This window comes from Calliphora vicina, chromosome 3, assembly GCF_958450345.1.
Source record: "Calliphora vicina chromosome 3, idCalVici1.1, whole genome shotgun sequence".
In the NCBI taxonomy this organism is placed as follows: domain Eukaryota; kingdom Metazoa; phylum Arthropoda; class Insecta; order Diptera; family Calliphoridae; genus Calliphora; species Calliphora vicina.
In genome coordinates, this window is record NC_088782.1 from 4,152,501 (window position 1) to 4,179,719 (window position 27,219).

Genomic DNA, 27,219 nt, shown 5'->3' on the forward strand with positions numbered 1-27,219 from the left:
ATTATTCGACAATTATTGATCGAATAATTTTTTATTCTAATCTGAAAAAATTTATTCATTCGAATAAAAATTATTTTTTTCTTCGATTATTCGAATAATTTTTAACTATTTTTTTAATTTTAGCTTGAAAATAAATGAATTCGGTTAATCGATTATTCGACAATAATTTATCGAATAATTTTTAATTCTAAACTGAAAAAAATTGTAAATTCGAATAAACTTTTTTTCTCTGATTATTCGAATAATTTTTAACTATTTTTTTTTTTTAAATTTTAGCTTGAAAATACATTACTTCGAATAAAATTCCAAAAATGTCGTTTTTGCTTTAGATTTTTTTGAATATTTCTATTTATGTTAATTATTTTTATATTTTAGCTTGAAAATAAATTAATTAGATTATTCGGAAATAATTGTTGAAATAATTGTTAATTCTAAATTGAAAAAAATTATTTGTTTCTTCGATTATTCGAATAATTTTTAACTATTTTTTTATTAAAATTTTAGCTGCAAAATAAATGTGTATTCGATTATTCGACAATAATTTATCGAATAATTTGCTATTTTAAACTGAAAAAATTTATAAATTCGATCGGACATTAGTGACAACTACTGCCTATAAGGGATACATTGACTACTTGCATAACTGCTGGGATGTATGTTTGTTAGTTTCTATGTATCTGTATGTTTGTATGGATGGATGTTGTTTGGTATTTGAATGTCTTCTATTCGCTGTTCGTTGTTGGTTGGCTTTTTTCGGGTGATCTCTTTAAAAGTGGCCATGTAAAGGTGGTTGTTGAGGGGGGAGGAGAGGGGAGGTCTTAAAAAACAGACAGTTTGGATTGAAACTTTAAGCCAAGTTAATAATTGTTTGTAGGTGCAACTATAAAAGCTCATGATGCAGTAACGTTATGTGCAGATACTTTTGTTACCGCATTTAACGAGGACGTAATCTACGGTTTACAGTTAAACGCGATCAACTGTGTGTGTGTTTGTTTGTTTGTTTGTGCGACTTTGGAGTTTGTGAGCGAGTGTAATTTTTTGTTTTGTTTCTTTGTGAATTTCTGTTAACTTTGTATTTGGCAACAAGTGATGAAATAACATTTTGGCCAAAAATAACATACATTTAACAAATAGCTAAAATATCAAGCTAATTTATTAAATAAAAACCAAAAAAACAAGCAAAAGAAAATCACTTCAAAAAAAGTGAAACAATATTTATAAAAAAACAGAAAGAAAAAAATTGCAAAAAAAAAACCTAGAAAATCATGCGTTCATTTGTGATAATTTTTTCATTGGCCGTAATTGGTCATACGGCTGTTTATGGCCAACAACATCAACAAATTGATCCAGCTTATTTGCGTCAGTACTACCAACAGCTGCAACAACAAACTGGTGCAGCTCAATCGGGTGATGCTACACCCATCTACGAACAGAATTCGGAACAGACACAACAACAATATGTATCACCTGGTCAACAATTGCGTGTCAAGGATAATGTACAGGAACAAGTAGGTCTTACGTTTATTTCGTGGATATCAAGATATTTAATATTTTTTGTGAAATACATACAGTATTTGTTGGATTTTAAAATATTTTTGTTGTTTATAGATTCGTGCTTCTCAACAACAGCAACAGCAAGGTTATGTTGCTCCTGTTGTGCGCGAATATTTGCAACATCAGCCTCAACAGGTAGGAAGACTACCCTTTTAGTTTTCAATCCTATCCCCTGTGTTATGGTTAAGTTCAATACTGAAATTTCACATTTAAAACTATTACTAATATTGTTGAGTTTTACCCCCCATCCTAGCTCTATTTCTAAAACACTTCCACATAAATTTATAAACGATTGCTAAAGTTACAAACGTAAATTTTCTATACAAAATTCATGTTGTAAACCATTGATAATTTTAATAATCGCGTTCATAATTAACATTATTTTAATAGAGTGCAGTCAAGTGAAATTAGTTTTCCACCCCTAGAAAAGAAACAATGTTAATCCAAATATAATTGGGGAATTCAAACGGTCTGCTATTAAGTCATATTGTCAAAATATCCTAATATATTATGGAAGTTTAATCAAATTGTTGTTGTGCTTCAAACAAAAAAGTGTTATCTTATGACAAAACAAATGTTATCTTATGACAAACAAATATATGGTCAATTCACAAGGTATCTTAGCATGTCATATTGTCATAATGTCCTAATATTTCACGAATCGGCGGCTCGGCTTAACCAACTATTTGACGTTCGACGCAGGCCTCTGCTGGTTGGAATTTTAGGAAATTTTTTGCTTGAAAGGCAAAAATAACATTTTTAAACCGTTGTGAAATATTATGACATTATCACAATATGACCTATATTTCAAAAAGTCTTATTAGTTTAGAACTTTTTTATTTGAAGCACAACAACAATTTGTTTAAACTATAATAATATATTAGGACATTATGACAAATGACTTAATAGCAGACCGTTTGAATCAACCAAATATTTTCAAATATCTCAAAAAATAACCTGTATTCAAACGAAATTTGCTCTTCCCATAAGCCTTTCAAAATCCTCAACTTTGGATTGATTGGTTTTTAATAACAGTTTTTTTAATAGAAAAACTCTCCCAAGTATATCTGTATCCATAAGATATCTGTATCCTTTCGAAAACATGTTTTAACTATCTACTTATAAGGATCCAGAAAATAGTATAGTTTTTAGTGTCACACATTAATATTGTAGAAATTGTAAATGAAATGTTCCTAATCGGGAAACATTTACTGGGAATTCCTGGAAAATTTTTGTAAGAAAATTTCGGGAATATCTTCATAAATTTTTTTCTTAAAGATACTGCAATGTTGCCAATCGAAAGATTCGATTGTATTCATAGATTTTTTTAATCTATCATAATTTTTAGCTACAACAGACAAATTTCGTTATTTGGACTGAATCATTTGATTAGCAATAAATGTGGTTATCACAACTGAAAGTATTTTCTCTGTGAGAAAAACCAGTAAAGTGTTTATTTACTTCCACTTAATAAAAATTGAAATTTCAAGTTTTTTTTAAAGAATTATTGAGCTGCTTACAAAGGTTCGAATGAATTAATTCTTAATTTCATAATCGAAATCAAAATAAATTTTTACTCTTAACCATTCCGTAATGAATTCCTTATGAATTAATTCATAGGCTTAATTCCTTTGAACTTCAAATGTATTGAATTCATTCCTTTGAGAATTCATTCTTTATAGAATTCCCTTGAGAATTAATTTTTTATAGAATTCCTTTGAGAATCATTAACATTTTCTTGAATTCAAATCCATTACAAAATAGCTTTAAAATCAATTCCAATCTATTACAAGAAGGAAATTTTATTTCAATTCTGTTTGTAAAAGATTATAATGAATTCTATTTAAATTAAAGCCTTTGTATATAGCAAAAGAATTAATTGTTGTGAATGAATTTATGGAATGAAATCTGATCTGATTATGATTTTAGTGAATTTAGCTCCAATTGAATTAATTAATTCGAAGCTCTGTACCCTGTTTCTATAAGTTATGAGAAGTTTTCGAAACGAAAAAATTTAAAAAATTCTAGTAGTCATGATTTAGGTAATATTCAAACTGAATACATTGAAAGTACAGAGACAGTAAAGGACTTACTACTACTCGTCCTGTGTTTAACAAGAATTTTATAAATATTTCAAATGAAAAGTTTCTCACATACAATATAGAAACGAGGTGCTTAACATCAAAAATTCAAAGTACATATTTATATTCACATTTAAAGAAAATAATATTTAAGGACAATTATACTTAAATTTGACTTAAATTTGTTTATATATATTCACATTTAAAAATGATCTCTTTCGAAATGAATTACGAATTATTTCTAGATTTAACTTAGTCGGACTTTGTAAACATTTAATAAATTATAAACATTTTTCAAGCTTGACCGATTATTGAAAAATGTTACTGAGTTTTTAGCCTCAATTTAGTATTAAAAACATAATTAAAAACAAAAGTTATTAAGAAAAACTTAGTAAATTTTAATAATAGTTAATGAAAAGTTTGAAAATAATATTTGACCAAATTAAATAAATATTCAATAATTTTGAATGTCTTTAACATCCACACCTTTTAACACAAAATAAACTCTACTAATAAAAGTACAAAAATCACTACAATACCCCTATTTTACCCTTAAACAACAATATTATTTTTATACTTATACTTTAACCCCATTTTTATTAGAATTCAAACCCTCATCTCATGTATCGTAATATTATCGATAACATTACTATATATATAAAATACAATTTTTGAGAGGGGCTCCTGGTCATCTTTTTATATAATTTTGGCATACTAAATACAAATATTTTCAAAATTTTAAAACCATTCGTGAAGTTTTCGAGATATTTTCACTTTAAATTTTAACAAAAAACTAATTTTTGAAACAATTTCCTCAAGCAAGTAGAATTTATCTGAATCTTTTAAAAACTGTTTATGGATTTGAAATCTATGGAAGTTAATCTCTTAGTTGAGTATCATTTGTTATCTCGTCAGATTTCATCAGCTCATAGGACACTTTTGGTACCACCAAATACAGAGTATTACCTAAGCGCAATGGATATTTGGCTTTGGTGCTTATTCGGCTGATTGGCCGGGCTTCACATACGATCTCATACGTTTTGGGTTATCGTAATGGAATATTTTTTCATCGCAAGTAATGATTAATAGCGTCCAAGCATTATTTCGGACATGCAAAATCGTTTTTCCATTTCTCTCGACTTCAATTCGTATTGTACCAAATTACCCTGCTTTTGGATGAATCCAGCTGTTCGCAAACGTTTTGAAATGGCAGCCTATGTAGCTCCCAATGATTTTGCAAGCTCTTGTTGAGTTTTACAACAATCTCCAATTTTTAGTTTTCAAAGTTTCGGTTTTTTTTTAATTTCATAATTCTGAAAACATCTTTAAATATTAAAATAAGAAATGATACTCAAATGTGAACTCACTCAACTTCCGTAGATTTTAAAAGAGTGTTTAACATTTTCAGTTAAATTCCATATTGTTGAGATACAATTGAAAAAAACATGTTTTTAATTTAAATTTAATGTGAAAATATCTCGAAAACTGATTGTAAGATTTAAAAAATCCTGCTATATTTCTGTTCAGCGATCTAAAATTATATAAAAAATATGTTTTTTACATGAGGAGATACCTTTTTGGGTGTCAAGTAGTGTTATTATCTTCCCTATAACTTTCAACACTTATCTTAAAAAAAGATATTAAAAAAGGAATCTCAATTACTTGCAGATTCAATATCAACCCCAGCAACAGGTAACTTATCGTCAACCTCAAGCTGCTGCTCCAGCACCCAGAAGACCACAGCCTCAACAAGTGGCTCAGCAATATCAGGCACCCAGACCCAAAAGCAAACAACAATTGGAACAAGAGGAAGAGGAATACGATGATGTAAGTAACAAGATAAAGAAAACATTATTTACAATTTCTTCCTCTAGCAAAAAAAAACCCATTTCTGAAAATATCTACATAATAAAACATGAACTTTTAACACCGGCTTATGTAAAAAGACAAAAATTACACCAGCCAGCCAGCCATTGTTTAAAGTAAAAAGTCAAAAATTTCGTATAAAATCATAATTGTAATAAATTTAAGCAGACACACTAAATATTTATTACATACGACTACTTATTAACGTATTGTATAAAAAAATGTCTAACAATAATGAGTAAGAGTTACAACAGTTGGAAGAGCTTTGAATATTTACCTGTGAATATAGTAAAATGTGGTAAGAAACAAATGGACGACGACGACGTAACACATCAGTGTACGAGTACGTTCCAACCAATCCAACCATCCAACCAAAAACTTGCAAAGGTCATTAACACCATATTTTCGTATTAACATTTATTTTTTTAGTTTCAGTTTCTATCATGCCAGTTGGCAAAATAGATTGACTGACTACAAACATTTCACACACACTGTGTGTGAGTTGTGTTGGCTGTAGTTGTTGTTAGTTGGTTGCAATTGTTGCAGCAGCAAGCAGCACATTCATTATTATTATTATTGTGTGAGCTCGCAGTAAGTTTTCATGCATGAATACCAATTTTGTCAGTGCTTCAAGTTTATGAACGTATGTGAGCGAGCGTTCAAAGCAACAGCAAATAAATATCTCTAGTAAATATTTAAGATACATAATGTTGAAAAATTTCACAGACAAACGGATGCTGCATTTTTATTCAGTCATTCATTCATTCATTCATCCATTCAATATTTTTTAACATATTTCATTTCTTCGTTTTTTTTTTGTTTTTCTGTGTTTTACCATAAACTTCCGTACGGAAATTCATATTGATTGAATTATTTTTTAGTTTTTTTTCTGTATTTTGGACCGAGTTTCGAAATATTTTTTCTTCATCCACCATAAAGTGTGTCTTTCGTTATTGGTTTTTGATATAAAAATGAAAATGTTTTATTGGTTTCCTTTCATTTTTGCCAATAATTTTTAATCGTTTTTCTTAACAAGTTTTTTGCTTTTGTTTATATTGTGCTGCGTTTACACTGGGTTATAAATTTAACCTTTGTTTGTGAAATGTGAAAGCTGTCTTTATCAACACACAATGTCAGCCTGTAGCATTTAAGGAAATTTTTACAATTTTCCAAACAACTTGTTTTTCTTGTGCAAAAACGAAAAAGAAAAATGTTGTTAATAAGTTTAGTGTAAAAATTGTGTTAATTCATTTTATGGTCTAGTGCAGTTTTACATAGTCACAGTTTAGATATTGTATGTAGATAAAAACATTATTTATTCGTTTTCAATTTGATGTTTATTGAATGTATGTGAATTTGAATTTGAGTAAACAATTGATTAGTTAATTGATAAATGACTCAACTTCAGATATTAGCTGTGTTCAATCAGAAGAAAGTACATATATATTTATTACGAATTGTTAAAAAGTTTTGATTTTAGTTATAACAATTTGTTTTTTGTTGCTTAAGGTATTTATAGACGGCAATACTGAGTATTAACACTTTTCAAATTTAAAATATTATTGAAATCAGTCGGTATTTCAAAAAATCGTTTCGATAAAACATTTATTGTTTACACGATAGTATTAGAAATATTTTATTTCTTTGTTGATTGATATTTTTCTGAAAATTATATTTTTATTTTATATTTTCTTGACATTTTTATTTGCCTTATTTGTTTTTATAAATACATACCCGATACATACGAAAATAAAAAGTTTTTGAATTGTTTTAAACAAATTTTCAATACCGACCGTAAATCCAAAAAATCATTTGTATTTTTTGAAAATCTAATACAAATTTTGTTTAGACGATGAAATTGTGTTATGATACTTGAGTTTTTGACAAATATTAATACTCAGTATTGCCGTCTATAAATACCTTTAACAGAACTTTGGACTATTTCAATTGAAGCGTTTATTTCAAAAACCAGTCAAGCAACAAATTATTGTAAATCAAAGAAAACTTCGTAGCAACCTTAAAATTACTTTCTATATAAGAGTGAGGCAAAAATTCCCAACCACTTCATTCTAAGTACTTTTAAACAGCTATTGCAACATTTTGTCGAGTGTTGTCATGATGGAATATGTATTACGGTTTCATGTCTGGCCACACATATTCTGGGCGTTTTTGGGCCAATGCTCGTTTCAAACGAATTAGTAGCATTCGGTACAGGTTCCCTTTAATTATCTCGTCAGATTTCAGCAGCTCATAATAGACCCTTTGCTCCCTCCAAATACAGATAATTGCTTTAGCGCCATGGTTAATTGGCTTTGGTATCGATTCGACTGGTTGGCCGGGCTATGGTAATGAATCAATTTTTCATCGCAAGTAATGATTCGGTGCAAAAATGTTTTTCTTTTTTAGTGTACGCATCGAAACGGACATGCAAAATCGTCTTTCAAGGTCTTGAAAGGTTTTGAAATTGCTGCTTGAGTAGCTTCCAATGATTTTGCAAGCTCTTAAAATATCTTTTCATCACCGGGAATTTTTCAATACTAAATTAAACCAAAAACCAGTTCGAATAAGCAGTATTCATAGACAAGTTAAAAATGAGTTACTAACACAGTGCAACATGAAAAAAAATAACCATATACGGATACCAGTACGTGATAAAAGACCAAAAAAAGACCCAGTTTTGCCCAAAGTCATGCACTTTTTTTATGGGCCCCAAAGATTTGGAGCCTCACATTATCACATTTTTCAAAAATGTGATAATTTTCTCAGGCTTATTCTTGCAAACAGTTTGGAATTTACTCTCGGAGGCAAAGTTGTAGCCCTTATCATAAAGAACAAAATAAAATAAACATATAAAATAAAAAAACTTCATCTTTAAGATCAAAATCGCAAAAAACTTTTTTCCCCTGTTCAGGTCCATAGGTACCAAACCGTTCAAAATTCAAGGAAACAATCAACTACAAAAATGTACCTAAAATCTCAATAAACAACTTTCTATAACATATGAACTTCCTAGAAATGATTCTTAACATCGTTTAGGTTGGTCAATATAAGTTAGTAAGAAAAAACTAAAGGAATTTAGTTTTTTGGGCCATAAACTATTAAATTGTTATAAAATAAAGCATACTTTTAGGCTTTAAAAAATTTATTTCTAAATTTATTTCGATTTTTTTTAAGTTTTTTGCGATTTTGATCTTGAAGATAAAGTTTTTTGATTTTATATGTTCACAATTTTTCCGTATATTATTTTATACATTTTCGGGAAATTTTTCCCAAGTAAAAACCAATTCTGAAGTCTAAATTGATTGAAAAATAAATTTACAAATTAGTTTCCATGTTAGAAATCTTTTTATAACATCATTAATTCATAGTTAAGACTTTTTTACGCAAAGCCTAAATGAAGTTAACTTAATAAAAAACTAACTTTTTATAAAAATAAATAAATTACCAATTTGTCAGTTAGCTACATTTTATTGCATGTAAAGCTTCAAAAAATATTGATTTGAGTTCTTAGTTGCAAAATCGTTTCAAAAAACAAAAAAAAAACAAGCAAATAACGTACATACGTACGAATATTTCCTTTCAATTTTTGCCTAAAGTCTGGTATAAATTTATCATGTCATAATAAGTTTCTTTCGTATTCAACTAAAGTTCCAACGTACAATTAAAGTGTGTGAGTGGTTGTAAATTTTAGAAGTTCCATTCATCCGTTAATTACATGTTTTTTGTCGTGTTAATGTGGCTGGCAACAGCCATTGGTATTGTTAATGCCAATGCAACTTTGTTTTTTAAGTAGATTAGTTAGGTATTTATTTGGTTTTGTGGTGCTAGAACGAAATGTGGCCACTCTTTAAATGCTAAATTAAGGCAATTCAAAATATTTAATTGTATGAAGAATTCCATGATGAATTGATTCAATAAAGAGCGAATTCCATTGAAACGAAAGTCTTAGATTCTTTGGTAATGGTTTTATGGCATGAAATGCCAATTAAGTTTTAAGTGAATTAAACTCAAATTAAATTTAAAATAGTCAATTTATAGAGTCCAAACGATTGTTTGCTTTGAAATTATGCCAAAATTTGGGATTCCGAATATCGAATAGCAGTGCACTCGTGATAATATGAACACACCAAAATATGAACGTTTTTTTACTTCCTTGCTACTCTAAAATATGAACTTGGTGCAAAAGCTTTAAAAAAAATTAACTGGCTAGTTTTGTTTTTTTAACGGATTTTATCCATCTACACAGAGTTGAAATCTAAATCAACAGGGTAGTGGCTAAATTCTAATCCAACTGCATAATAATTTAGGGATTTCTCTAGCTGTATGTGTGGAAAAATGTTTGTAGATAGGAATTAATGGCATCTATTCATCGCAAAGATGAACAATCTTGCAAAAGTGAACTGGCCTGGTTTTAATTAGTTCATATTATCGTGAGTCACTGTAAATAAAATTCGAACACTTATTGACTTAAAAATGCGAGATTTTTTCAAATGTTTAGTTTTTATTTTGTAAAATTTTTACATTGAAAAATTTGTTAAAAGTATTGGCCATTGTTACCTTTTCCCATCTTTCTGGCAACATATGGATTCCGAGCCAAAAAGAACTGCTTATCTTTTGAAGCCAAGAACGAATCAAGCCAATATCGGATACTCTGTTCCAAAGTACAGGGTATCCCAGAGAGCGTTCTGCATTCATCGGAACAAATAGTTGTCGGACGGGGCACCACTTTTTTCCAAATACTTCTTAACAGGTATTTCAACATGTGGCCGAGCGTTCCCATGATGGAATAGTTCGATTTCATGTCTGGCCGCATATTCTGGGTGTTTTTCAGTCAATCCACGCTTCAAACGAATTAGTTCCCTGACATAGACTGGCAAGATTTCAGCAGCTTATAATAGATAGGACCCTTTGGCTTAGGTATCGATTCGGCTGGTTGGCCGAGCTTCACATACGATCTCTTAGGCTCCGGGTTATTTTTCATCGCAAGTAATAATTCCGTGGAAAAATGATTTTCTTTTACTGAGTTGAACCAGCATTTCAGACATACAAAAACGTCTTTCAAGTTTTCTCCGCTTCAATTCGTATGGTAGCCAATTTTCCTTCTTTTGGATGAATCCTTCTGCTCCTAAACGTTTTAAAATTGCTGCTTGAGTAGTTCCCAATGACTTTGGAAGCTCTTGTTGAGTTTTACAACAACCTTCATGGAATAATGCCTCCAATTCTTGGTCTTAAAATTTTTTGGGTGGCCTGGGCGATCTACGTATCAAAATCATCACTTCTGAACCACACAAACCATCTCTCTCATGTTGAAATCAATGGAACACATTCACCATAAACTTTCGGGTTATTCTAATGGATCCATTTTTCATCGCAAGTAATGGTTCGCGTTTAAGCAGCATTTCGGACATGCAAAAACGACTTTCAAGGTCTCTCGGCTTCAATTCGGCATTTCGATGAATCCTTCTGCTAGCAAACGTTTTGAAACCGATGGAACACATTCACCATAAGCTTTGGTGAGCAATCGGTGTGCTTCAGCTGCACTTTTTTCAAATTAAAGAAGTAAAGCAAAACTTCCCGCATATGACGATTCGTTGGTGCATTTTCGAAGCAAAAAAAATCGTAGTTGTTTACACAATAATGTTCAATAACTAAGAGAGAATAAGTGACAGATATTTACCCTTCAAAATGACATATAAGTTATTAACACATTGACTGCCAAGGCACTTTCAGCAAATAAGATGCTTGGGGCCACAGCATTTTCTTTGCGTAATCTCTTCAAAAACGTCAATATTGGAATTAATTGATATTGTCAGTAAAATTTACTGCTTAGAAACAGATTTTTTTTATAAATAAGAGGGTCTTACGAAATGGCGAAAAGGAATTTTTTAAAAAATACTCAGTACAAGTTCAGAAAGTGATGAAGAATGTGAATATTACAGTTTTGATGAGGAACTTCCAGACAACATCGAAAAAATTCTTAAAATCCAGCACTATTGTCTGACATGGCTAGAGAGAATAAAGGTCGTGTCAGACATATGTGTCCGACGTGGCGTAAACCGCATAGTGCAGTGTCACACATATGTGTCCGACGTGGCAGTCAATGTGTTAAAAACAAAAACCGCGTCCAATCTATTGTAAATCTCGCATTTTTAAGTCATGCTCTAATATATTTGATTGTAAAATGTCTAAGAAAACTAAAGGATATTTAAAAATCATACAGAAAATCTGAGTTTCACATTCGTCTTGTGTACATTGGAATATGCATTGGAATATGCAATCTCGTTTGCACCTGGTGGCTATGAGTGCCGACCACTGATCTGGAGAATATATATTTTCCAAATACCGTATTTTTTCCCCCAAATTCAAGGTTATATGAGTCAAAATAAATTTGAAAAGTATTCAAAATAAAAAGAGCTTAATACTCCCGTATTCAATATTCCTCTTCCTAGGCTTGGATGTATGAAAAACCAAGTAAATAGGTACCTATTGTAGAGTGCAAATTAATTTAAATTATTGATTTGGAAATGTATTTCTTGCGTTTTTCTCTTCATTCATTCATTCATTCGTTTTTGATAATCAAGTCAAAACCATTGTTTATTGCCCTAAACATAACCTTGTGTTGATAACCTTTTTGTTGCAAGTAGATGTATTTAGTTGTAGATGCATCTTTATTGTTTGCATTACAAGTTTGTTTGAGGTTGTTGTAGGTAAATTTACATTGTTTTTCATTTTATTGCATGGCATAATTTAACGATTAAAAGTGAATGAATTATTTGCAATTGTTGCTGTGGGATTCACTTTTTTCGCAATAGTTTATTGTTATTTTTAGCTATTTTTCTTTAACCTAAGTGCCATGGTTAATTTATGAGATTTTCGTAAAAAGATTTAAAGGTTTAAAAAAAAATCCATGGATGTTATCAACTTCAAAAATTAAATGGGCAATTTTTGAGGTTCTTTGTGGGATTAAACTCCTAGTGGCAATATAACATTCCACTCCATTTTATATGAAATATTTTCTGTATTATTTGTGCAACGTGGTCTTTTCAACTTTCATATTTGCTCTAGTTTTTCAACGAGTTTGGTTTTTGCTCTGTTTCTTAATTCGTTGGTTTGTTTGGCGGTGGTTTGGGTTGTTGGGTCTGGCCAAAATATCCACAATATTTAATGGTAGAAATACAAATATTTGTAACGCACTTTTGAGAAAGATTAAAATGCGTTTCAGTTTCTTTATGATTGTGTAAAAAAGTATGTATCTAGTATGTAGTATGAATGTGTGTAATATGATCTATATTGCATAATAAATAAATAAATAAATAAATATTGCAATAATAATAGTCACGTTAGGTGTGCGTGTCACAGCCATTCCATTCGACACATTAATAAAATTGTACACTCAACCATGCCACACAATTGCATACACAGTTGCTAGTTGCTGCACAAACGACGACATTCACTTCAAATAAATATGATTTTGCGTTTACTTTAATCTTTTCTTTCTGCTTTGTAAAAAACAAATACATATTTCTTAAGACCTAACAAATGCGTTTTACATAAGACATGATTAAATCCAAGACACACTTATCTTGGTTAAATATGATCTACATACAGGCAATCAATATGGCGGTTACACGGCCAGACTGCCAAAGATATTATTACACACACCCACTTTTAATGATTTTCAACTGAATTGTTAAAAAAATATTAAAAAAAAGTTCCATTCTACACAGCTGCGTTTAAATGTACCTACGAGTATTTAAGATTTTGTTTAAAATGTATTTAAGTGATTTCATAATTATAAAAGAAAAATAACAACAACAATGTTTGTCAAAACATCGGACCTTACCCGTGACAAATTTGTTAAAACCTGATGCACAGGTTCTTTTTGGTCATACAAAATTTAAGGTTCAAAGTTCAAATTTTATATTTGGTCGATTCACAAGGTCTCCATAAAATGTTCCTTAAAAATATCGTATTATTGGGTGAATGACTTGAGTTTTAGCTTTTATTTTGCACAGTATTGGCCATTGCTAGCTAAGACCTTTTCCCATCTTTCTGGCAACATATGGATTCCGAGCCAAAAGAACTGCTCATCTTTTGAGGCCAATAACGAATCAAACCGATATCGGATACTATTTTCCAAAGTGAAGAGTAGTCGGACGGGGCAAGATCTAGAGTATAAGGCGAGGATGAGGAAAAACTTCCCAACCACACCATTGGTCGTTTTTCGGACAATTCTCGGTTTGCTCATAACCGATAGGATCCTTTTCCTCCCACCAAATATAGAGAATTACCTTACAGCCATGGATATCTGGTTTTGGTTTCGATTCTTGTTTGGCCGGGCTTCACTTACGATCTCTTACACTTCGGGTTATCGTAAATGATCCATTTTCATCACCAGAAATGATTCGGTGCAAAAATGATTTTCTTTTTTAGCATTCAAGGTCTCTCCGCTTCAATTCGTATGGTACTCAATTTCCCTGCTTTAGGATGAATCTTGCTGCTCGCAAACATTTTGAAATTGCTGCTTGATTTTTCAAGCTCATATTTAGTTTGACAACAACCTTCATGAAGTAATGCCTCCAATTCTTTTTGGCTGGCCTGGACGATCTTCCGTGTCAAAATAATCACTACTGAACCTCACAAACCATCTCTCGCACATTGAAACTGATGGAACACATTTGTTGAACAATCGGCGGCACTTCTTTTCAAATTAAAGAAGTAAAGCAAAACTTCCCGCATATGAAGCTTTGTTGGTACAAAATTCGACATTTTCGAAGCCAAACAAAAATTTTGTTATTTACCCTATAATATTCAATAACAAAGTGAGAATAAATGACAAATATGTACCCTTCAAAATGACATATAGGTTATTAAAAACAAAAACCGCATTCAAAAGATACGCCATCTATTGCAAATCCCACATTTTTAAGTCATATACCCAATATATTGAATATTTATATAGATTTTTAATTATATATTCTTTCAAAATTGAAATATCCTTCGGTTTAACTGTCACTTCACTCAAGTGAATTTGTTGACTTGAAGTTGAAAACAATTGCCCTAACCATAAAAGAAATTTTAAAGTTAATTTTTGTTAAAGTCGACTTTATTTTAAAATAGAACTTTTGTTTTTTTTTGTACCATAAGAAATATTTTAAAAAAGCTTTCAAAACTTTTTCCAACATGAAATGAATGTAAATAATATTTTTTCCGTAAAATTAAAAAAAAAATAGATTTACATAAAAGTTCAAAACAATAAGGTTATTTAAAAAAAAAAATAAAACAATGTTTTAAATAATATTTGAAATTTGTTTTATGGTATAAAATTTAAAATAATAGTCAACTTTATGGACTTAAAATCGACTTTAAGGCTTTTGTGGTTAGGGTGAATATTTTTGTCTTTATGGAGACAGCTTTAACATTTTAGTTAGACGAAATTTTTAAAATTAATATTTTCAAGTTCATTCTTATTTTATTTATGTTTTTAATCGTATTTATTTTATTTATGTTTTTGCTCATATTTAAGGAAAATCGTTGGAAAATGGAATATGTGTCTTTTGTGATATCCTTTGTTCAAAGACGATTATCTATGCTATACCCCGTTTTGATTAGCTTTAATATGAGATCAAAAATTATAAAATCCAACTAACAATTCTTAACAGTTTGACTTTAGGTATTTTGCACGCATCTAACCAAACTAAAGCTAAATTCAAAATTCTAGAGAACTTTAAATTTTGTATGGCCATGGAAAACATGTATAAGTACTAAATATTATCGAATTCAGAAGAGTAAAGGTTCAATCCATAGATACACATAGGCCGGAAACTCTACTGTCAACTGTTTACGATTATTTCTTTAAAATTATCTTGTATATTAATTTTATCTCTTTTGGCAAATTTTCAGCAAAACTCCTCCTATCAATTTGGTTTCGATGTAAAAGATGACGAATTCACCAACTATCAAAACCGTAAAGAAGTCCGTGATGGCTCTGTAATTAAGGGCAGTTACTCGGTTGTCGATTCGGATGGTTTCTTACGTACCGTCAAATATACCGCTGATCCCAAAGAAGGTTTCAAGGCTGAAGTCATTAGAGAGCCCACTGATATTGTAGTCAAGATACCCACACCTCAACCTCAACATCATCAACAACAACAACAGCAACAACAACAACATCTGCTGCGTCCTCATCATGCACCAGTTAAAGCCCAAGAATACAATTTGAAACAACAATATCCCCATCAACAATACCAACATTAGGGAGGAGCAACATTTCTTTTTTTTTTTGTTAAAACAAAAACAAATAACTATGATCTAAGGAACATTTCATTTCTAAGAAGTTCCTATAACAAAAAAACGATACATAAAACAAATTTCATTATTTATTAGACGTTAAAAGGACGACTCTATCTATAACCAATTTAGAAACGAAAGCAAACATCAAATCATTTGACCATAATGTTATTCCTTTTATATATGTATATGTACAATAAATACAAATAAATAAAATCACATAAAAAAAAATTATTCTCAGCATATTGAAACTCTTTCACAAAGAAGCTGGCAGCAACTACAAGTAGCGATCTTTAAGATGATTACGACAGCAAGATCAACAATAAAATAAGAAATATCCTTCATGTCTTTCTCTGCCCCTAGCTATTGGGTGACCATTTATTTAATAGATAGCTGCTTGGTTTGTTGCTTGTATGTGGACCGACCGGTCAAACCGGTTAGTTGGTGAGTGATCTTGCATAAATTAAAAACAAAAACCAAACCAAACTTTATTACGAACTGAAATCAGTGAGAAAATATTTTCACACACTCAATGAAAGACAGAAAGAAAGAAATATCACTGCCAAGACGATTCACCTAATCTGAGAGATGAACAAAAAGTGTCCTTTTGCAATGTCCTTACATAAATTAAATAAAATGAAATGAAGTAAAATGAGCGAATGCAGTCTAATGATGTGATGTGAGAAAAGGGGGTAAATTGTTTGAATCAACATTGAAATGACCTTAAAATAAACCGGTTCTGGACATTCATCTCACAGAAATACTAATAACACACGCACACATAAATACCACCACTTCTAAGGACTAAATGAATCTCTTGTAAGAAATAAGGACACTCTATGATCAATATGTATATGATTCAATTTGAAAATTGATTAAACACACACAACTCAAAAAATATGAATTTAAATCCTTTGCTTACTTACCTTCGTTAGTGCTGGTCATAGTGTGTTGTTCATTAATTTTGTAAAATAAAAACAAAAAGAGGACATTGGTCTAATGTCCTGTCCTGTTATTTTAGACCAGCTGGTTTTACTTAAACAATTTTTGTTCCTAATGAAACTGGTCATTAATGTTTCTTTAACAATTTCTTGGGTTAATTGTATGCAAATGAAGTAAATTATTTCCCTGTGTGTCATAAACTAAAATAAACCCCCACCCTTAAATGTCAAACAGCATTAATCATTAGCTTGCTTGAGTCTTGCAAGCAAGATCTTCTTTTTCTATTTTGCCTTAAGATCAACCCCTCTCTGGCTTTCTTGTCTTGTCAATTTCTTATCTAACCCTTGTAATCATTTTCAACTTACATGCCATCAGTGGGACATCATCATCGGCACATCTTCCTTCACTTGTAAAAAGGTCACTCTAGAAACTGGTTTTACAAGCAAAACAAAACTAAAGGTAAACACATCAATTTTGTGTTTAAACATTTATTGGACTTTCTTAAAATGACCCCGTGAAAGGATCATGCAACCAAACTGCAACTGCATTAACTGGTAGGAAAATGAAAATGAAAAGAAAACCAACTTATCAAAAAACCGGACTGACCGCTTTTTTCGTGAGAACTTTTTCCAGGTCATTTAGAAATTTTCTAAAGTGACCTATATTTATATACAGAATACAGAAAAGAGTATATGTGTTTACACATGTGTGTATTGGTATGTGTTAAGGAAAAGCTACATACGTTTATCCTTTAACAGTATATTGTTGTTATAGCAATTAATTCATATAATATTAAGTCCTTTATTTACTGGTACAGGACTTTAAGCGTGAATCTAGCTAACGTCTTAAGTGTAACATTGTTTCACAATGTTTGCTCTTACAAACTTCATGTAAGATCAAATGAGCTTTTGTTGATCAAGTACAATTTTAATGTAAATTTAGACACTTAAAGTTACATTTTGAACTTAAAAAAATCTAAATTCTTTCACAACATTAGAACTTATTATGAATCTACAGTATTTAATTTTAAACATGATACAGCATTAAAATTATTCCGAAGATAATTTCTAAAGTAATGAACCGATCGGTTGAAAACTTGAGATGTTCAAACAGGGAATTTTAATATTGCAGGAATTGGTAGTCTTATCGGTCATGCAATTTATAGGTATTTTAAAGTTGGTATCTTTCACTAATTTGAACCGATTGAACAATTTATCCATCTGTCTGACCATAACCTTTTCGATGCCATTAACTATGACATTTCAATCAACAAATTAATCTAGCTATATATCTAAGTATATATGTATATAAAACACAAAAAATGTTTCTACCTATGTCCGTTATAGACTCTGAAACCATCCAACCGATGAGCTCCAAACCGGTTTCTTAGAAAGACAATTTTGTTTTAGACACCAAAATCGGTATCATTAGGTCCATTCATGAAGCCGATTTTCGAATTTTCCCATACAAAATTTTTTCCCAATTTTTAACTTTTTAAAATTAGTATGGGTTGATGCGTGGATTCACTATGAAGGGATTTTTAGAAATTCAAATTTTAAGGTGGTTATAATGGGTTACATCGATATCTACATTTCCGGAAATAATAAATGTAGCACCAGAAATCCAACGTAATCTGAATTTATGCCAAAAATAAGTGGACAGGTGTGTGGTACTTTGGGTTTTTATACATATAAAGGGATAAACAAGAGACTCTTTGGTACTTTTTTGTATCTAAAAATTGTCAAATGGATTTTTGCACTTTTTAGAAATTTGAACGTATAAGGAGTCAAATTGATCCCTCTTTTTGGTACTTTTTTTACAATTTTTAACTGTTGTCAAAAAGGATATTTTGTTTATTTATTAGGTGGAGCATGCAACATACAACCGTTAGAATAACAGACATTTTCTAAGTTAAAATCAGTAACATTTAGCAATTGGGCTTGAGACTTGCTGTTAAAAAACTATCGCCGAATTTAATCGAAGCCACAATCATCAGCGGCAAATGTAAAGGAAGTTGTGCTGTTACCACGAATTCCAATAATTTCAAAAGATTTGTCCTTCGATTTCAATCGTATACAGTTTCCAGTACGTCTGGTTTTCGCCATAAACATCAACAACGTTCAAGGCCAATCGCTAAGTGTTGCTGGTTTATTTTTTAGTGTAGTAGCACACGCCGGGTTTACGCTGTTTTTTTTTTCATAAAAACCTCGTTTTTGGAATCATGGAGCAAATTTAATTGTAAATATCTTGGATAATTCCAAATTATATCGACCCAAAATTAAAAATTCGATTCATTCGATAAAACTTTCAGTCGTCATCACATTCGTTAAAATCGAATAAATATTTTGGACAAATATCCAACCTGTCTAACCTAAAGACTAATGCTCAGCTAAGAGTAAAATGAAGGAAGTAAAAATCCAAACTATGTCGAAACAATATGGGCAAAGTATTGGTAGTTACAATATGATTCTAAACCTGCGGTAGGAATGTCGAAAAAAATGGCACACCTATACGAGTCAACTTTTCTGAGACAAAGGAAAACAAGGATCTTATTGGTTTCTTAATATGGACTTTTCAAAACCCCTTTATCTTCACGCAGAGAAAAAATATAATTGGGCATGGTTACTGTAACCATTTAAATAGTGTTACAAGATTTTTAACTATATTATAGTCACATAACCATTTACATGATTGTGGTAACCATAATATGGTTAATTTATGATTCACATGATTGTATCAACCATATATATGGTTACAGTAAACAAATATATGTTTGTGGCAACCATTTATATGATGAATAATTTTATCATAATATGTTGTTCTCAGATTATGATAAGCCTTAAGCCGAGGGCAACATAATATGATAAGTCCTTCATCATATGAATGGTTGTCACAAACATATATTTGTTTACTGTAACCATATATATGGTTGCTACAATCATGTGAATCTTAAATTAACCATATTATGGTTACCACAATCATGTAAATTGTTACTGTGACCATAATATAGTTAAAAAGCCTGTAACAATATTGAAATGGTTACAGTAACCATGCCCAACTATTTTTTTCTCTGCGTGTTGGACGTCATAGTCCCGGAAATCGAATTCGTTATGCATCCCCGGATAGAGATACCGGATAAGGATGTCAAGAATAGTTCCGAAATATTACTCGATGGTTTTGAGGTATTCATGGACGAATCGAAGATCTTGAAGGCCTCAGAGCATTTATTGGGAATTGTTAATAGGGGTCAGAAGGTGACTTTCTGTGTTGAAAGTCAGGCCACACAGAAGGCTCTGAAAGGTCACATGGTCAAATTAAGGCTGGTATATGACTTCCAGAAATCCAACGAAATTGCTGATGGCGTTACGGTTCGGTATTATCCTTGGAAGTGGGGAAAGATTGATGAAATTAGAAGAAAACCAATCATGTATGGGCAGAGGAGACAAGGGCTTTGTGGTCAATACAGGACATAGTACGTACCAGATTTAAATTGGATTTGGATAGTAAAGGTACTAGAGTAAAGTTTTACAGGTCACTGACCAATTAAGACTAGTAAGTGAAACAACGACAATCAGGACTTATAGGATGTATGGGGACCAAGTGATGGCATAGTTTTATGTGGCTGGGTAAATTATTCCACGGATGATTGGAGGTTATAGACAATTTGCAAGTTAGAGCTGCTTCATCAAAAAAAAGAATTTTTTTCACAAAAAAAAAATTTTATAGCTTCATTTTTTTCACTAATAAATTTAAAATTAAATTTAAAAAAAAAGTTTGGCATACAATTTTTTGTAACTTTTTTTTTAAATTTAGTTTGCCTAAAAATATTTAAAATTTGTATTTTAAAGTATAATTTGATGAAGGGTATATAAAATTCGTCACAGCCGAATATAGCTCTTTTACTAATTTTCAATGTTGGGTAGTTCATTTGTTTTGTAGAGATACGTAAGTATATTCCCAAAGTATTCTGTCGTTTAAAGAGATTCATAATTCACCTTGCATCGGTATCTCCGAGTAGAACTGTAAAAAGTACCCCACTCTGTCAACTAAACTTAACTAAACTAATGTAATGAGAAGGTTAGAAAAAAGATAATCGGTTCAGATGAATATAGCACTATAGAGTCCTTGCTGTCCATAAATGTGAACAAATAACTAAATTCATAGGTTAAGAACGATGTAATCTAAGCGTACAAATGTTTGTATGTTTGTATATTTTAAGTAAACATATTGAAAATGTCGTGTAGCTGCAGTACCATTATATCAAATTCATCGAAAATCTGGGGCTTGTTAACCTTTTTATATAGATGCGGGTAAGAAAGACAACAGTTGTTTGGAATAAAATAAGACCACTAGAAAGAACAGCAGTCGAAGTGTTGCGTTGTGACTTATCCACAATACAATTTTATGAAAATGAAGCCGTTTTGGAAATACTGTTTCCTCTACGATATAGACAACTTTTTCTTGTACAAATATCCAGTTGATGTGTATTTTTAACAAAAAGATGTAAGATGAAGAATGCCATATAACGGTTATTGTAACAGACAAAATAACATTCAACATAACCTCATATTATTGTACAAGATCAGATAAAATGCAAATTTATAAATAAACAATGAAAAAAAAAATACTTTTCAACCGTTTTATGTAAAATTATTTGGTTAAAAACGTATGCGAATTTTTGAGGAAACATTTGCTCATTTAAAGGGGTAAAACTGCATGATTAATGTAAATTTTAACTGAAAACTGTAAGAAAATGTGCGAAAGTCTTATTTTCCTACAAGAGTACACACTTTTGTATGTATAGTTAAAGATAATGATCTTTTGTGTTTTCCTTAATCCATCCCCCAATTTCGTTAAATGCAAATGAGTTCAAAATAAAAGAAAGAAAACTGCAATGATAAATAATTCTGTGAAAAAATTTGCATTAATTTTTGTTTTTATATCAAATAGTACACAGGGAAAGCAGTAAATTCCAAAACATTTAAAAAGTCACGTTTGTGTGCCCCTCTTTATAGTATTAAAGTTTTCCCTGGGCCATATCCCAATAATGTTGAGCAAATCCTCCCGTGTTATCCAACCACATCACCTTAAAAGTAAAAAAGAATATTAAAGAAAGCAAACAAATATTGTAATAAAAAGAACAATAAGATCAAATCATAATTTTTTGTTGAAAAATTAAAATAAAATCTTTCAAGTCATGTCTATTAGATTTATAATAAAAACCATACTTCACCCTTGTAACGGTTGCCCGGCTTTTGAGATTCAAAACGTTTTTCAAATAAAACTGGTGAGAGCTCTACATGACCAGAGTTAACTTGATGAGGTTTTGGATAACTTAGGAAAATATCACTAAATATTTTGAGAATATAAAATGAAAATCAAATAAAATTTGCATAAATTATGGAATGAATGAAGAGAGACAGAATGAAATGAATAAGGTGTAAAAAGTCAATAATCATGATAATAAAATTCAATGGATTTTCGTAATTTTCTAAAGGAATATTTAGTGCGACCACAAATAAATTGTTTTATTAAACACACTTACTGTAGATATCGAATTTCATGAGAAGAAGTCTTTGTTGTTGGTTGAGAGGACGTTAAAGATCCCATTGATGAGGGTTGTTTTATTAAAGAAGATGACGATGATGAGGCTGCTGCTGCTGCATTCGGCTGATCATTTACATCATTTCGATCTTGTATTCCTTTGTTATTCTGCTCAATTAATTTATCATCATGATTTTCCCTTAAATTTCCTTGATTTCTAACAATAATTGTTTGATTTTCTTGCTCATTGTTTGCCAAAGGACTTGCCCTTTTATTGTTATTGAAGTGATAGATTTTATTATTGTAATTAATGGATGATATTGGTTTTAGTTTTGTAACCGCTTCTGTGTTGGGTGTCAGCAATATTTCACTTTCTAAACTGGCAGCCGTGACAGGTTGTTGTTCATTTGCAGCTAGTGTGTTTGATGTTGGGCGTGTTGCTGCTGACAATGGATTGTGAAATTTATATTGAATAGGATAAATATTGGAGTAGCCACCAGGTTGGTAGTTTAATGAAGTTGTTTGACTTAAAATATGTGATATTGCACCAGCCTGATAGGGTGTTAATTGGGAATGTTCAGCAGTGTTTAAAGATTTATCTTCCGAATTTAAACCAATGCCTTGGTTTTGCATAATTTGGGGGACAGTAAATTGCTTTCTCTCCAAATTGAGTGCTGCTGCATTATTTCCTTGCCCACTATAGTATGTTGGCTGATAAATTGTTAAACTTAAACAAAGTTTTGTGATTACTAGAGTTTTTAATAATGTTTCAAGGATTAACATTTCTTTTAGGTAGTATTTAGTATTTTGGGCCACTATTTTCAACTGTAATGAGATGTGTTTAGATTTGTGGGTTTTATATTATCATTAACCGGAAACCAAGTACCAACAAAAGGTGTTTAAGTAGTTGTGGTTGGCAATAACAATAATTATTTATTTTATGTTAATAATAATTGTGGTTTTTTTGAATTTGTGTTTATATAAGAAAATATCAGTTAATAGGGTTACTAAATTATATTTAGAGCAATTGCTCTCAAAACTATACAAGTGCTGGTGTTCAGTAAACTATTTATAGGAATTGTATTCGTGTTACGACCAATTTTATTTATCACTATGAATGAATAATTTTGTTTATTTTTTTCTTTATTGGCTGTATGACTTAAAAATGCGAGATTTTTTCAAATTTTCAGCTTATATTTTGAAACAAGAACTGCTCATCTTTTGAGGCGCAGGACGAATCAAGCCAATATAGGATACTATGTTCCAAAGAGAGAGCATCCAGCATCGATCGAAACAAATAGTAGTCGGACGGGCACGGACTGGACTATAAAGCGGTGATGCAAAACTTCCCAACCACTTCATTCTAAAAACTTTTTAACATGTATTGCAACATGTGGCAGAGCGTTGTCATGATATTATGGTTTCATATCTGGCCGAATATTCTGGGCCAGGGTTGCCTGTGATGGTCTGGTTAGGTTTCAGCAGCTTTTAGGGCTATTTTGCTTGCACCAAATAAATAGAATTACCATAGCGCCATGGATATTTGGCTTTGGTGTCAATTGGCTGGTTGGTAGTGCTTCACATACGATATCTGACGCTTTGTGTTATCATAATGGATCCATTTTTCATCGCAAGTAATGATTCGGTGCAAAAATTATTTCCTTTTATAGCGTTCAAGAAGCATTTCTCTCTTGGCTACAATTCGTATGGTACCCAATTTCCGTGCCTTTGAATGAATTCTGTTGCTCGCAAACGTTTTGAAATAGACAACAATCTTCGTGGAATAATGCCTCCAATTCTTGGACTGAGACAAAGTTGTAGCTACCAGCAGAATGCCTATGAGTCGGTTAAGCCGAGCCGCTGAGTCGTGATATATTAGAACATTATGACTTATAAGAGACTTTGTGAACTGACCAATAGACTTATTAATGATGAATTAGCGTCGTTTAATAGTACGAGCTCTATAGCTCCCACAAGTATTTAAAATATGTGAAGATTGAAGTATGTAAACCATGCGTTTGTTTGTGATATTCTTTTTTGCGGCGTTTTAAAATGTAGATCGTTTATATAACAATGCGGAATAATGCAAATGATTGCTTTAATCAAGAACCAATTTTCGTACAAAAATTAAATTCCTTTCAAGGAGATCGCTTTACAACCAACAAGGTCGACTAATCTTTATAAACTTGAAGTTTATTTAAGACCACCGATGACAAAAGTAAACAACAACATCCTTTATCTATTGTTCAAAGATCGCTGTTCAAAAAACAAGTTTTATGTTGATAATTAAAAATTTCAAGGCCTCTTCTCCTCACTATTTAAAATATAAAAATAACGGTTTGCAAATAAACAATGCAAAACCACCATTTAATCTAGTTCTATTGTCCAGACAGCTTTAATCATAACAAATATGAAAGAAACTGTTGAATTTGGCAAATTCCTAAATTGAAGCGCAAAATTTAAAGTTTCCACCCTGTAAGCTGATTGGCGGATTCGTTGAGTATTAAGGGTGGCAAAAGGAAAAACTCCAATAGCATGACCTTTGAGCAGCACTAACAATTTACAACCCTTCTTTAACATTTAACTATATAACAAAAAACGTCTTAAAGAATCTCAAGGGAAGAATTTATAGCCAGCACTCTGGCAAAAGAAACTCATTCAACTTCTGAAATTGAAACCCAACACAACTCCTCTATAACATAAATATTTCATATAATTAAAAAAATATAATTTTTTTAAAAATAAATTTTTTAGAAATTTAAAAATAATATTTAAACATAATTCAAAATTGGTGAGTGTAATTTTTAAAAGTGATAATAAAACAGTGTAAATTATATTTAAATGTTTTCAACATTAAATAATTTTTATTAGATTTTTTTCGCGCAATACTTAAATTATAAATGAAATACTTTTCAAAAACATTATTCCAAATTCACAGTTTAAAATTATAATGATTTAAAAAGTGCCGCAACAAACTACATGCTTTCGTTTTATATTGTTTCCCCTTTTAAGTCGAAAAAAGTATTAGTAACAGTTTTAAGTTTTAAAAAAAATGCTGCAAATTCATCAAGGATTAATCCATCACATCCGCATTATTATTGCGCATTTTGGCAAAATCTTCAAAGACAATATTATCATCATCGTCCTGATAGTAACCCTTTGTATTGCGATGCTGTTCAATTGACTTCATTTTCTTCATGGCATTCGAGCGTTTCTTTTCAACGGATCCTAAAAGTTTTATTAAACAAATTAGTGATTATTTGGGGGTATTTAAATTGTGGTTAACATTTGTATTTAAATTACCAGGTGCCGGTTGTAGAAGTTTGAAGGGTACATCAGTTTGAATTTCACCGCCCAATGTGCCACAGTTAAGTTTAATACGCACCGAGTATGAGATCACAATACCGCAAGCATCACCGGTTGATTTTCCATCTTGTACCATAGTCGAAGAGGCCAAATTCACATCCTCATCCTTAAGATGACCGTCCAAAGCAATACCTGGGTAGAAAATGTTTGAGATTAACAAAATGTTACTCAATACCAAACTGATCTTTAATAGTCTACGTTAGAATGATCATAATTAATTGTGATCAAACTCACAGCTAAACTATTCAAACATTTTCATTTTGACTTCGGTGTGAATGGGTTAACCTATTTCACTAACAAGCTAAATTTCCAGGCAATTTTTGACTATAAAAATCAGACCTTTAATATTTAATAAGACAAAAATGTCAAAAGCTCAAACAAATTAATTTCGCATTTAACTGTCATATCAAGTCTCCTCTATATCTGTATAAAATGTAATTTTTAACTCAACTTTTTTCTACAAATTAACTATAAAATTCGAGTTTGCTAATTTAAAAAGTATTCACTTTATAACTCTTTTTTTCATAATCTAAAATTTCTCTAAATTTTCTCTTACCATGACGATCTTTATTATTCGATGCCAGTGGAATCAAATAAAATGTCTTTGACAAATTAGCTCCAGGTGTTATGGGACAGCCCTCTTTTGTCTCCAATTGCGCTACATGTTTGCTAAACTGAGCATTCACCATTGTAATCTCCGTGTGTTGAATAATGAAAACTTTAATATTCTTCACAGCCTTCTTAGAATTGTTATTGATCTGCACGGTGGCAGCCACTTTTTCGCCATGATAGTAAATCTCACGATCCAAAGTGACCTCCAAACTGATTTTGCCATTTGAAAAGGTGAAACCTTTGCTCACCAACGAGCTGGGCAAACGTTGGCCCCTAGTTGGGGGAGCATATTGCAATTTCTTAATAACCAAACTGACCATGCTGCGTTTGTGTTGGCGATCATCTTCGGAATCGGCCACATAGGCACGGATGGTATATTCCACACCCAAGGGTTTGCCTAAGTCATCGCCTTCTTGTTGCAATGTAACCGAGCTGGGTGAATTTGGTGGGAAATGGAAGGTAAAGGGATGAGCATTGGAGCCTAGCTTGCGCACCAATTTCTCTTGGGTTGGAGTCATTTCCATATTGGAATTACCCATGGGCACAATCTGTTCACGGCATAAAATTAGTTCTTTGGAGAACTTTACTCCCATGACTTCATCCTCTTCGCGGCCATAGCGATATATGGTGGCTAATTGGCCAAATACTTTGCGATTTTTCAAATAATCCGGATCTACCACAATCACGCCATCGACGGGGTCAATATAATCCAAATGGTCAATGAAATCGCGACGACCCAAATAGAAAGTAACTTTTCCATTGGGTGTAGCCTTCTTAAAAACTTTAACCGATACAACCATGACGTTATTAAATTTAAACACTAAACAAACTGTAGTTCAACTCGTATTTCGTTCTAGCACCCACTAATAAGTAAACTTTTCGCGAAAATACGGTCAAATGGTCGTTGTCACTTGCTTTTATACATTTTTCTTTTTATTCTCGAATATCCAGCAAAATGGTAAAT

General features: G+C 31.2%; 2 protein-coding genes across 2 annotated transcripts; one reads left to right on the plus strand and one right to left on the minus strand.

Annotated features, from left to right (window-relative positions):
- The first annotated feature begins 1,265 nt into the window (after positions 1–1,265).
- Cpr66D (Cuticular protein 66D) lies at positions 1,266–16,022 on the plus strand. Its single transcript, XM_065505547.1, has 4 exons — positions 1,266–1,508; positions 1,609–1,689; positions 5,304–5,462; positions 15,405–16,022. Exons 1-4 carry the CDS (start codon positions 1,266–1,268, stop codon positions 15,756–15,758), a joined length of 837 nt encoding a protein of 278 aa, XP_065361619.1. The 3' UTR covers positions 15,759–16,022.
- A 9,086-nt stretch (positions 16,023–25,108) lies between these two features.
- Arr2 (arrestin 2) lies at positions 25,109–27,058 on the minus strand. The gene is made up of 3 exons (XM_065505146.1): positions 26,200–27,058; positions 25,581–25,775; positions 25,109–25,505 (listed from the first exon to the last, which is right to left on the minus strand). Exons 1-3 carry the CDS (start codon positions 27,053–27,055, stop codon positions 25,351–25,353), a joined length of 1,206 nt encoding a protein of 401 aa, XP_065361218.1. The 5' UTR covers positions 27,056–27,058; the 3' UTR covers positions 25,109–25,350.
- Positions 27,059–27,219: the final 161 nt, after the last annotated feature.